Here is a 13,773-nt window from a genome sequence, read left to right as displayed (position 1 = left end):
ATGACACAGATTTCTCTTAATGCCATAGTCTTAATCTTCCCATCTCAGCGTGTTTCTTATTACACACAGTAAACCACAAATCACTCAGTGTAATTCTACACCAGTTTAAAGCCCCATGTCTGTAGTAGTAGTAGTAATATTAGACATAGTCATCTGAGAAAATGAGGGCACCCCATGAAAACATATTTATATACATTCAGACATTTGATCTTTTAAACTTTATTGAGAGATGGAGATGAGGTAACTGCAATAATTGCAAGATAATGCAATTCGTACAGTAATTGAAATTACTCAAATTTAGCACACCCACATACAGCTCTGGCGAAAATTAAGAGACCACTTCGGTTTCTGAATCAGTTTCTCTGATTTTGCTATTTATAGGTATATGTTTGAGTAAAATGAACATGGTTGTTTTACTTTGTAATACTCTGTCAACATTTCTCCCAAATTCCAAATAAAAATATTGTCATTTAGAGCATTTATTTGCAGAAAATGAGGAATGGCTAAAATAACAAAAAAGATGCAAAAAAACAAGTTTATCTTCATAAAGTTTTAAGAGTTCACAAATCAATATTTGGTGGAATAACCCTGTTTCTTAATCAGTTTTCATGCATCTTGGCATGTTCTCCTCCACCAGTCTTACACACTGCTTTTGAATAACTTTATGCTACTCACTCCTGGTGCAGAAATTTAAGCAGTTCAGTTTGGTTTGATGGTTTGTGATCTTCCAACTTCCTCTTGATTATATTCCAGAGGCTTTTAATTTTGTAAAAACAAAGACACTCATCATTTTGAAGTGGTTTCTTTTCTCCCAGAGCTGTATATTTTTTTTACTATTTGATACCAACAATTTGAGAAACTTTTTGGCAGAGCCTGTCTTATTTAAACCATAGAGTTTAAGTCTACTTTCACACTAAATCTAACTTTTAATTCCAATTTGTTCTATTTTTATATGGTATTGATATGATACATGTCTGACACACATCAATGCAAATCTATCTGAACATCAAGAATACGGAATACATGCAATTTTAATGTCAGAACAAGAAAAATGGACCCGAGGAGAGTGGACTATGGATGACCCCATTAATTGAGGGATGTTTTTAGATATATCAGCTCCATCTCTCAATGTTTTAAATTTTTAAAAGACATTGTTCTTGATAGGGAATCTTTATTTTATCATATGACTGTATTTATTTTATTATTTGATACGTGTCCTGGATGTGGTCCCTAGTGAAAGCAATGAATACATCAACACAGAATTGTTTTATCTCTGTTATTATTTGCCTGTAACAAAGGTTTATTCAGTTAATCCTCATTCCTGCAAACAGATGACAACAGATTGATGAAGAACTGATTGCTCTGGTTTAAACCCTCCTCCTGTGTGTTACAGATAAATGATCCCTCAGTCTGTAGTTTATCTGACTGGCTTCTGGGTTGTTTCCAGGTAACAGTTACCTTGTTAGCCGCTTCAACCAATCAGCTCATCATGATTCTGCTTGTTGGTGATCGGAAATATGATTTTAAAGGGACTGCTTACATGTGTTTTTTATAAATTGCTGCAGTTTGTGAATGATTTGTGTTTGTTCGCTGTTAATTTTGCACTTGATCAATCAATGAACAACCCAACCAATCAATGAGCCTCATGCAAGTGGTGTTTAATTATTTTTATTTTATTTATTTATTTATTTTTTAATATTTGAGAGCTTTGTCTCCCCCATTAGAGGTTTGATCCCCCACATAAAAACAGGCAATCTGTCCTACTATGCTATTTTTCCAACACACACAGAGGCTTATGAGGGCACTGCTTGTATCTTAGCCTGGTGGACAGTGGGGTGAACATATGGGCTGGTAGGGTGGCAGATGGTGTCTAAGCAGGCCATGGTGTGTGTGGGTGTGTGGGGGGCAGTCTCAGAAACACACACATACACAAACATACATACACACAGCCATGTTCTAAGCTCTCCTTTGGCCCAAACATGACTACACTGTGAACTTTACATTGAATCAAACCTGTATTCTCTGTGGTCCCATCAGACTGCTTCACCTTTACTCAGTGAGTGCTCAGGCTCTAGTAAAACATCATGATGAGCCTAAAAAAAAATCATCAGAAATCCAATTCAAATTCAGTCGTGCTGTTTTACTGGATTATATCAGGGCTATTGCAGCTAGAAATATTCAGACCATTCAACCATCCTGCTGAGATTGTGTTTTGCCACCTTATGAATCATAATTTATATGAACGTTGTGTAGAATGTAGAATCTGACAGCTCATCTGAATTATGTATCTAATTACATAACTGCATATATGGTTAAGTGTAAAGGACTTCCTAATAATGATAGCTGTGGGAGTGTATATACTGTACGTGCAGTTGTTGTAGCAGTTAAAAATACGTTTAAAAAGTCTTGATGCTAGGCTGTTGTGTGTGCGTTTATGCCAAATATGGAAAGAAAGAAAAAGAAAAAAGGTGTAATACAGCGACAGAGTTAGTTATGAGATTTAATCCATATTCCAATTCAACAGTATCGAGTAGGGCTGCACAGTATATCGTTTAAGTATCGACATGCGATGTTACTTAAGGCAATTAAACCAAACACGCCATGTTTCAATGTTTTGATTCTTGACACAAGAAGTAGATACACAGCACAGCACAGTCTCTGTGTCTGTGTAAGTGAAAGGCTGCTGCTGCCTGAGAAGTGCGAGGGGGGCAGGAGTGCTTGTAAATGCACGTGTCGAAAAATGTGCACCTCAGTCCAGAACAGTTTTGCATTGCAGATATTTCCAGTTACAGCTGAATTCATACTTTTAATCCCAGAAAAGCGCTCTTATTTACCTTATAAAAAGCCATTTAAATGCCTGATTAAAGGGCTGATTACTGTTGTTTTGCTGTTTTCCTTGGGTTTTGAGTGCTCGGCGATAACTCAGCTCTTGATCGGTCTGGATTCGAGGCAGTGCAGGGGGTGGGGCTAGTGACGCCATGGACCCTGCATTGTTTAATTTTGCGATAGTTTTTAAAAAAAAAAAGAACATTTGCAAAGTAAAATAAAATGTAGAGAATACAAACTCTTGAAAGTGGGTGTGGTGGGGTATAAGGTGCTCTGGGAGTCGCTAGGCTAGCTAAAATCAGTCGGCAAAGCACAGTTTTCTAGGACTTTGGACACTTTGCTGCATGCCAACCTCTGACACACATCTCAGCCTTCATTCTCTTGTTGCCCACAGCTGGGTCTGCTCTGAGAGTGCTGAGGAGAACCAGGAGGAAGGGAAGAAAACAAGAAATTAAACGTTAACTAGCAGTTAGCAGAGTGAACTATGGTTTGCTGAGAGAAGGAGTGCAAATGGAATGCAAGACTGACACTGTCTGTCTGTGTCTATTTGTGTCTAGGTCTGATAGGGGAGAGATAAAGACAGAAAGAGAGAGAGAAAGTGAAAGAGTCATATTTATTGGCATAGTGAATCTGTGAATCCAGTTAGTCTCCTCAGTGATTTTTAGCATGCTGGAGGGCAATTTTCCCGTTCGATTGCCAGCGCCAGGGTCAGGGAACTCTTCCTCTGTTTGTTTTCCCATAAGAATGGCTTACTGAAAGTTAATTTCATATCAAAACCATCTGAGTTGTGCAATTAGAAAGTTCCTAGACCTTGCTGGGTTGTTTTTATGCTGTTTCTTTTCCTTTTCTACTTTCTTTTTTTGTTTGTAAATCTATTAATTAGATTTTTAGTTTTCCAGGATTGCTTCATAGTCCAGAAAGGCCCTGTCTTGTCGTTTATTATCGTGTTATTGACCTGCTTGAATGTCATACACATTTGCATGTTGTCACATTTGTTTGGGATTTTTTTTTTTTTACTTATATGATTTATTGCATTTGTGTTTTTTTGCTCTTTATTCCAATCCTGGTGTGTTTTTAACTCTTTCTTATGGTCTTTTGTCTGTGTGCCTGCGTGTGATGTGTCTGTGTGTGCGTGCCTGCGTGTGTATCTGCGTGTGTGTGTGTGTGTTATTTGTGTGTTTTATGTATGTGTGGCGCTAATCTAGCCAGGCCAGGAGGACAGTGAGGAGAGCTTGGTACGCCGAAATCATTTTGTGTTTAGCTCTTCCTGTCACTTTCCATGCTGCTGCCACTCTCTGGGTTTCTCTCTTACGATCAAAAAAAAAAAAAAAAAAAAAAAAAAAAAAAAAATATATATATATATATATATATATATATATATATATATAAACACCTTGAGATTCACTAAACCTTCAGAATCAGATCACAAGACATCCAGATCCAGTCTCTTACTAACACTTTATTTATGCTGAAATTAGGGTTGGGTGGTTAATCAAATTAACTATTGATGCCTCAACACCAGGAGGGTGAAGACTAGAATATGCCTCCTTAGATACATGTGAAGTCAGCATTGCATTGGCGAATAGTGTCACAGAAAGCAAGGCTAATTGTGGTCCCTCAGGGCTCCGGTAGCCAGTGTTGGACACGTTACTTTGAAAAAGTAATTAGTTATAGTTACTAGTTACTTCTTCAAAAAAGTAACTGAGTTAGTCCACTATAAAAGTAACTAGTTACCAGTAAAAGTAACTATTGCGTTACTTTTGTGTTACTTGCCCCGTAACCCCCACCAGTAACGCCATTTGTTTCAACGCCGTTATTCCCATCACTGCTGGTAGCCAGTGGCAAGCTACATGAACAGGATTCGAACCGGCGATCTCCTGATCGTAGTGGCAGCGCTTAGCCCCCTGGACCACCCAGAGCCCCATCAAATTACTGTTTTACTGTCTTTACATATAGAAGCGACCAGAGTGAGTCTCAGTAGATAGACACATGCTTCTGGCAGAAATCTGTAAAGAACTGTGACAGTAATTTCATATTTTACACTTTTTCTAAACTGAAATACAAAGAGGTTAGTTTTAAAGGGGTCTGCTTACTATTTGTAAAAAAAATATATATAATAATAATTACTTTTATATATAATATATATAATGGAAACAATATCTTGTGTTTCACTTTAAATTGTTTAATTAGTAAAGAATTTGAAGAATATAAAAATTATTATTTTTTTTATAATATCGCCCAGCCCTACCTGATTTTAACAAGCACTCTTTCACTGACTGGATCATAAACTTGATGCACGGGGATGCGGAGTTTGCTGTGGCTGCAGGTGGATGCATGTGCTTCTGATGCTGCTAGCTTTTGCGTTTACAGTGCTGTGAGCTGCTGGCCCTGGCGCATGGACACAGCTTTATTCATACACAATTGTGTGAAAGCCACTTGATTACCCACGTATGCTTATATCAAATACTGGGATAAGGTGGGGCTGCGGTTCATGATAATGGACCTGGTACCTAAGCTGGCATAGAAAGTATTACTTCTTAAGTATTACTACAATAAATAATATTGTAATTTTTTAAAACTATTTGCGTTCCAGAGGCAGATTTACCCAGTATTAGGGATACATCGAATATTTGACAACCAAAATAAAGTAAAAGGGTGAAATGAGTTATACCAAACTGTGATGTTGCTTTTGACAATGAGTTAAAAATAATTTAGACTATTTAATTTGTATCATAGTCTAGTGCAAAAAGTGGTATAAAAAAAGAATACCTGCAGTTTATTTTATTTGACAAAAAAAAAGTTTCCATTATTTCCTACCATTCAGCTGTATTGTTGTGTTATGGCAGTGTATATATATATATATTATTTATTTATTTATTTATTATATATATATAATATATAATTTCAGTAATAAAAGCTTCTTCCATCTGTATCTGTGAGCTTTCAAAATAAAAAAGTGCACACACAAGGATATAAAGTCAGATGAATTAAATGCAAATTGCAGACAGAGGGCTTAGTCTGTATTCTCATGTTGGGGTTTGTTTGGGGGGGACAAACAAGAATACAGTTGTAGATGGTAAAGATGGACATTAAAATATTTCCAGTTTTTATATTTTACTTTATCAGCTTTTATTTGGAACTTTGAGCAGCATCAAACAAATTATTATTCATATATAATTGATAAAATACTGATTTGATTCTTTCGCTATTGACATAAGTATCTCTGGGTATTAGCATTGTGGCTTGTAAACCTGTTGCGTGGCTTTTGTGATGAGCAGGTTCTGTGATCTTGATGCTTAAATGTGCTGTACCGGGTTTGTGTGTGTGTGTACACTGATGACCTCATATCCACCAACCATTACTCACTTCTCTTGATGTTTCTGGGAAGACCAATTAATTTGTCAGTCATACCTGCAACTTCCTGTCTTAACCCAGAGCTTCCTCTTTCAAAAGGGGGTTTTGTTTGGACACTTTCTTCACACTTTCTTTTTTTTTTTTTATATATGAGCAAGTAGTTGCTATGTAACAGGGCTGAAAGATGAATCATTTTATATTGAAATTTACATTTTAAATGGTTTAGTTTTTTATAGTATACTGCCTGCCACTATACAATTTTGCATAACACAATTGGCATATGGCTAGTAAATTGTTAGCCCTGATTAAAGCAAGAAAACTAGTCAAATTAAAATCTTGATAATTAAGGTTTTAAATTGTACTGGGTAGAGAACTAAGGTTAGCATAGAACTAGCGAACATTATCAGCTAGCTAGCTAACATGCTAACGTTAGCAGCGAGTTAGCTACGTTACCAGGGAGAAAACTAGGGTTAGCAGAGAGCTAGCTAACATTAGCGTGAGCTAGCTAACACGCTAACATGTTCTGCATCACAATGGAACAAAATTGATAAAGAAAATTGATGGGCTCATTCAGCTTTGTTATTATGATCAATAAGGACCTTGTCAGTCATCACTACCCTGATGCTGCTTTAACCCTTCTCACTTAATGGCTCTTTTACCCCAAGCCACTAATGCTAATGCTTCAGCCTTAGTGCTGGAGATATTGGGATATTTTGCTTTTAGCTTAGCTTAACTTACATTTTAGCTACTCCGCTACTTAGACATTCATTAATAGTGCGCTTTATAACACAGTGTGCCTTATAGTGTGAAAAATATGGTACATATTTAGCAATTTGTCCCTGATCATTCAGCCCTTGAATGTAGTAATGAGTTCTATTGCATGATATACTGCAGTTCTGCATTAAACTCACACTTACTCAGTGGTTTGACGTGTGTACAGTGTTAACTGTGGGAAATATTGCTAACACAGATTGTTACACAGATATTACCCTGATATCACACTTCATTTTTCTGACTGTGATCTAACTTACCATCTGCTTGGTGTGACTTGAAATGATATTTTCTGATGTATGTTATTTTCTAATCTCATCTAATCTAATTTTATCTCTATATGATAATCTTAATTGGCACTTGGCCAATACTTTCTTATTTTGCAGCCTCTTTTTCATAAAACAGCTTTTTTTTCATAAAGCCTTTAATAACAACTGTCAGAATAACAGTACATCAAATCTGGCCTGTACCTGCTATCTACTAAAGATAACGGTGATTAATCCTGGAACATGGTTGACCCTGTGCCTTGAGCTTGGAAACCGATGGCTGATTTGTGGTGTGTTAATTGTGGTGGGAATGGCCGGCTTGACATGTTGTAGCGTAGCTGCTAATCCTCCCGTCTGATTAACCTCCATTCATTCTGGGTGCTCACTCTCACCCACTGCACAAACACTAATCCAGATCACTTGTGCTGTCATGGAGCTGTTACATCTGTGTTTTATTTTTTATTTTTAAAGCCATCCATATTTTGTGTGGTTCTCACTTCTATGCACTTTACTTCTCCCTCCCTCTCCCTGTCTCTCTGTCTCTCTCTCTCCCTCTTTTTCTGCTTCTCTCCATTCATCACTTCCTTCTCAAAGAGGACCATCACCTTAGGGGCAGGAGATAGGCAGGTCATCCAGACACCCATCAACGACTCGCTCCCTGTGAGTGGATGCAGTGTGGCCCAGCTCTTCAGGCAGCTTGGTAAGATTGATGTTGCCTGACTGCAAAACACGTGACATCACTCATTTTCTTATTCAGGTTTTATTGCTCAGTTTTCTAAATCTAAATGTGTACGGGCCTTTCCACAGTGTGGGTGCCATTTTTGTCCCCACTGGAAATTACCTGTATAAATGTGCACACAAAATAACTTTAAAATACATTTTATTTTTAAGCATTAAGCAAGTGTCTTTTACATTTACCTAATTGCAAAAGTAAGATATGTAATTAAAAACATTAATAAAAACTATTTAGAACACTGAAAAAAACAGCATTTCTTACCTGTAACCACTCTCAAACTATAAACTTTACCATGAAATATAATTATTAAAATTCTTCAGAGATGAAAAAAAAATTAAAACATAGAATTTTGAGGATTTGGAGTCACACAACAATGCAAAAGAAAATTATTCTTTTTTCCCCTTAGTAAATTCATAGCATTTAAGTTAAAATACACATTTTAGTTGTGTACCTGAGTTTTAATCAGTCCTGTTACTTCAACACATTACCTCATCTGAAACATTCTACATGTAAAAACATCTACAACAGGAAGTGACATCAGCTGGTTCTTCTGAAGACCTTCTAAGAAAACCAAAATAAAGTTCCCTCCTTCAGCTTTCAGTCCTGTTCCTTAAAACATAAAAAGTAACAGGAGTGAGTGCCAGTAACAGTAGTGAGTTTCTGTAACAGGAATGAGTAATATAATTAGATTATTTGAACATGCAGTCAACCATTTTTTTAAATAAAGACTTTCTTGAGAAAAAATCAAAGGAATTAGTGGACTTGCTTTTAAACATGCTGTTTAAATATCACAAGTTTTGTAACCATCTTCGGCTAAAAAAAAAACTAAACTAAACAAAACAATTAAATAAAGCTGCCTTTGCTGATAATAAATGTATAATTAACATGAACTAGAAGTTCTGAAGGTCTCTGTTGTGATAAGTGTTCATTTAATTGTTCAGTCCTAGACCAGGTGATGCAAGTTTCAAACCAGACCTTGTGCCAAAAATCTGCAGCTTTTCTATAAATCAAGAAAATTCTATGAGAAAATATTTAAATACGAGTTTGTCTTTTTTTTTTTGATTGGCCATTATCAGTAACAGAGGAGGGTTGCAAGACCAAAATAAATGATTTCCAAAATAAACCTTTTGAAGGAATTTACTGTTTTATCAGATTAGAAGTTTTATCAGACGTTTCCTAAGGAACATCTTAACAAGCCTTATTTGTTCTAAAAACAAATACTAAATACTGTGTACTGATGATTTAAAAATCATTTAACTATGGAGATGAAAAGTAATCTTGTTATTTTGCCATTTGGAAATATTTACATTAACAGATATGTAAAGGGATTTTTACCATGGGTGCCTAAACTTGCATGCCACTGTAACACCAAATGATCTTATCTGAGTTCATGGTTGTGTAATTTGTAGTGTTATTTATTTTCCGACACTTTTATTGATAGTGACCTTATCAAAAATGAATTAGTTTGCACTGCTTCATGCCTTGTTTGATGTCCTGGCAAACAGGCTCTTTGTGTTACACTGAACAGACATATATGACTTTATGTGTGACTATACAAGTGTGTTTAGAACTGCTGGGAGGAGCAGGTTGAGCTTGTAATTAAATTGCTTTTCGATCGACTCGAGGTTAATATACTCCTTTCAGATTCAGTGAGTGCACATGTCGTATGTAAAATGATTTCATTTATTATGCATGTTGATGATCTCTCTCTGTCTGCAGGCATTGTGAATGTTCTGTATCTGTTCTGTGCTGCGCTGACGGAGCACAAGATCCTCTTCCTCTCTAAGAGCTACCAGCGGCTCACCGACGCCTGCAGAGCCCTGCTGGCCATCATGTTCCCACTCAAATACAGGTATATATGGGTGTGTTTTGGGTATATAAGCAGTGAAACATGTTGGAGCTCTTTTTCAGATTGTATCAAATACTCACACAATCTCAAGATTCTCCAAGCGCTCCAATTATCAAACACATTCCAATCTACAATCTCAAGATTGTGTGTATGTTTGTGTATTGTGTGCATGTGTGTTTGTATGTTTATATCTCTAATTAGGTTTGCAGGGTTCGTACAGTAATGAAAAAACTGGAAAAGCCATGGAATTCAAAAATAGCAATTTCCAGCCCTGGATAAATTTTGGGAAAAAAAAAATACCCAGAAAGTTTTGGGGAAGTCATGGAAATTTGTCTACAAATCTCTTTGTTTCAGTTTATCAATTAAGAAAATCTATTTTGAGCTAACATACGTCAGCTTAGAGTTAATTCAGTAATTTAGCCCGACACAATGGAGCTCTGAGGATCTGACACACATTTTATTATTAAATATTGTGTGTCAGATTCATTTTAGGCCTACTATAATCAATTTCAATTATAGTTTTATAGAAATTTGGTTTTATTGTCCACGTCTGCACTGTTTTAAAAATCGTATGGTCATGACATTTGCCTTAAAGGCATAGAAAAGTCATGGAAAAGTCATGAAAATGTAATGGTTAAAAAGTACACAAACCCTGGGTTTTCCTGTTTTTAATAAGCCTCTGATCCATGTAAATGTATTTTTTTTTTTATTTGGCAACACATTGCAACACCTCCTGATATTCTCTCCATAAACAGTTTTGTGCTTGTAAATCTGTATTACAGCAGTTATTTTCCATTTTGCCACTAACACCAGTAAAACATCTCTTTCAGTTTTACCTATGTCCCCATTCTGCCTGGAAAGCTGCTGGAGGTTCTCAGCACCCCAACGCCCTTCATCATCGGGGTCAACTCTTTCTTTCGCTCTGAGACACAGGAACTGGTACGATGCTCCTTCTCTGATTTATCATTTGACTGTCCTGAAGAGAATGATTCAGTTCTGCATGAATCAAAATGGCAATTTGAGGTGTTACATTGTGACATATAAAATGGGTATGATTGTTAAATTACTCTAAATGTCTATTCAAAAGATGGAAAATTTGTGTGCATTTTATCATGTGAAAAGCACTTATTGTGGGAATGTGAGGTTGTTATACTTCTTTCTGCATTAGTTGAGGCTTTTAGATAATGTTTAGGATGGTGGTATTAACAGAACTGTTTTTCTTATAAATGGACCAATCTATAAACAACTCTGGAAAAAAAATTGAGACAACTTTAGTTTCTGAATCAGTTTCTATGATTTTGCTATTTATAGGTATATGTTTGAGTAAAATGAACATTGTTGTTTTATTCTATAAACTACAGACAACATTTCTGCCAAATTTCAAATAAAAATATTATCATTTAGAGCATTTATTTGCAGATAATTGCAGAAATGGCTGAAATAATAAAAAAGATGCAGAGCTTTCAAACCTCAAATAATGCAAAGATTTTATACATATTTATAAAGTTTTAAGAGTTCAGAAATCAATATTTGGTGGAATAACCCTGTTTTTTAATCACAGTTTTCATGCACCTTGGCATCATGTTCTCCTCCACCAGTCTTACACACTGATTTTGGAAAACTTTATGCCACTGGTGCAACAATTCAAGCAGTTCAGCTTTAGTTCAGTTTGATGGCTTGTGATCATCTGAGTTTTTTTTATTTTGTAAAATCAAAGAAACTCATCATTTTTAGGTGGTCTCTTATTTATTTATTTTTTTTGCAGAGCTGTAGATGCAAAAAATACAGGGCAAGACTGGAGCAAGGCACAGAACCAGACATTAAGTATTAGCTTAGATATTGCTCAGAGTAATGAGTAATAAATGAAGTAGCAGGGCCGTATCACGTTTGCATGTTTACTCACTTTTTTTTTTTTTGAGGCGTAGTCTCTGGACTGCTAATCTAACAGTCAGTGGCCGTTTACTGTAACCAAAAATGTGAAGACAAATAGTTGAGGGAAAGTTTCCTTTAAGTTATATAAGATCTATTGATGCTTCGCCAGCGCCGAAGGCCAGGAGGTTACTGCATCCTGGACTCTGTCCTATTTTGCTGGTTTAGAGTTTAAGATATTAACCACTGAGGAATTTTAATGTGAAATTCCTGACCCAAATTAGTCTTGTTGAAGTTGAAGCATGTTCTGCTGAGCTTGCCTTTCTTTAATGGGTCATGTTCGCAGTTTTACAGTATAGCAGTAAATGGGTCTAAATGAAAAACCAATGATGGATAGTTGAGCTTAGTCATTGTAATTTCCTGTAACATCAGCAAAACAGATTCAGAATACACTGATCACGTTCTTTTTTATGGATATAAAACCTCAGGCAGGTTCAAAGTGCACAGATAATTGGGTGTTGGGTAAAAGCCTTGGGTTGCCTATCCTAATGTGAATCTCTGATGCATTGTGGGCTCTAATGAGGAGGTGATAACAGAGCAGAGTGGTTCTGTATCTGATCGGGACAGATGATGGTGCTGTGTGTGGAAAGCATGATCTGATATGACTTACTGTTGTTTAGATTTTAGATAGTTTACTCCAGTTCATGGACCAGTATAGTGATAGAGTGATGAGCGGTGTTATAAATCAGTATTCAGTCATATCCTGTCTCAAGGCTTGTACATTTTTAATACCGTGTTTCTGTTTCTGTGTTTGTTCTGCAGTTGGATGTGATCATTGCAGATTTGGACGGAGGCACCGTGACGATCCCAGAATGCGTACACATATCTCTGCTGCCTGAGCCTCTTCTGCAGCACACACAGACGGCCCTCTCCATGGTAACCAAACCTTTTATAAACTTTCATCATGCTGGTAGAAATGTTACCTCAATTAATAATGCAGGTTACATTTACATTTACACTTAAGGTATTTAGTAGATGCCCTTATCCAGAGCGTCTTACAACAGTGCTTTATTGTTTCAGAATGTTAATTGCTAGTTTGTACTACGAGACTAGGATCAAGAGATACACAAAGCTTGATCATGTTCAGAACCCTAGAAGATTTTTTTTTAAGGTTATTTTAAGAACTCTTTGAAAAGATGAGTCTTCAGTCTGCGTTTTGAAGACTATAGGTGATTCTGCTGTTCTGATACCCAGTGGAAGTTTGTTCCACCACCATGGTCCTCTAGCACAGAGAAGAGTCTGGATGGGTTCGATATTGCAATAATGGACATTAGGGCTGCAACTAATGACTATTTTTGTAGTCAACTAATCTGACGATTATTTGTTCGATTAGTCGCGAATAATTGTTTTCATGCCCTTCATTTGTATTTCCTACTGGTAAAGACAGCTAAACGTTTAGGCCCTAAAACCAGTTTTGCAGTACATTTTGATAGTTTGACGTACCTATATTAATCTAAAAATCACAAAGTATATTATAGGAAACATTCACACAGGCTGGATGTTATTTTCAGGAGATTATATTTCTATTTTCTTCATTTCTGACTTGTTTCCAAGGAGAAACCTTCCTGAAATTATTGTTTGTCTTTAAGAAAATAAAGTTCTTTTTTTTTTATGAAGTCTGTAGTTATAAAATATAACTTAATTTTAATGAAGAGGACAGAGTACAGTATCTCCCCAACACTTATCCAGCTAACGCTGGAATTATCGTTGCAGCCCTAATGGAAAGTCCTTACCATTGGAGCAAGCCATATTGTATCTGTTATTTGTATTTAACGCTCTCCTCTGAGTGTATTGATCTTTTTGGCGATGGTGAGGAGATATGTAGTTGTTTGTTCAGTTGAAGTCGGTTGGAACATGATTTAAAATTGTGGAGTGAACAAGGAAGTTCCTTCCAACACTGAAGTGGTAAAGTTAAAATGTCTTATTCAGTTGTTTTTTATTAATTTTTAAATGTCTAGTTGTTATCTCTAGGATGAATGAATGAATGCCTTGTGAGCTGTGAAAAAAAAGTGCTCTGGTGATCTGGTATAATGCTGCTTTAG

The 13,773-nt window shown here is 36.2% G+C and overlaps 1 protein-coding gene across 7 annotated transcripts in view; it reads left to right on the top strand.

Annotated features, from left to right (window-relative positions):
- Positions 1 to 13,773, top strand: part of sbf1 (SET binding factor 1) — an 85,132-nt gene that overhangs the window by 30,283 nt on the left and 41,076 nt on the right. For 3 of the 7 annotated variants that reach the window (XM_022671857.2, XM_022671863.2, XM_022671861.2), the window contains exons 6-11: positions 1,394 to 1,447; positions 4,032 to 4,061; positions 7,812 to 7,917; positions 9,673 to 9,805; positions 10,633 to 10,741; positions 12,494 to 12,607. In XM_022671857.2, the coding sequence (XP_022527578.2) occupies positions 1,394 to 1,447; positions 4,032 to 4,061; positions 7,812 to 7,917; positions 9,673 to 9,805; positions 10,633 to 10,741; positions 12,494 to 12,607 (546 nt within the window). The remainder of the gene's footprint in view (positions 1 to 1,393; positions 1,448 to 4,031; positions 4,062 to 7,811; positions 7,918 to 9,672; positions 9,806 to 10,632; positions 10,742 to 12,493; positions 12,608 to 13,773) is intronic. The other 4 variants (XM_022671865.2, XM_022671862.2, XM_022671860.2 and 1 more) reach the window with 3 other exon arrangements.

This window comes from Astyanax mexicanus, chromosome 2, assembly GCF_023375975.1.
Source record: "Astyanax mexicanus isolate ESR-SI-001 chromosome 2, AstMex3_surface, whole genome shotgun sequence".
In the NCBI taxonomy this organism is placed as follows: Eukaryota; Metazoa; Chordata; class Actinopteri; order Characiformes; family Acestrorhamphidae; genus Astyanax; species Astyanax mexicanus.
This window is presented reverse-complemented; position numbering and strand designations above follow the sequence as displayed.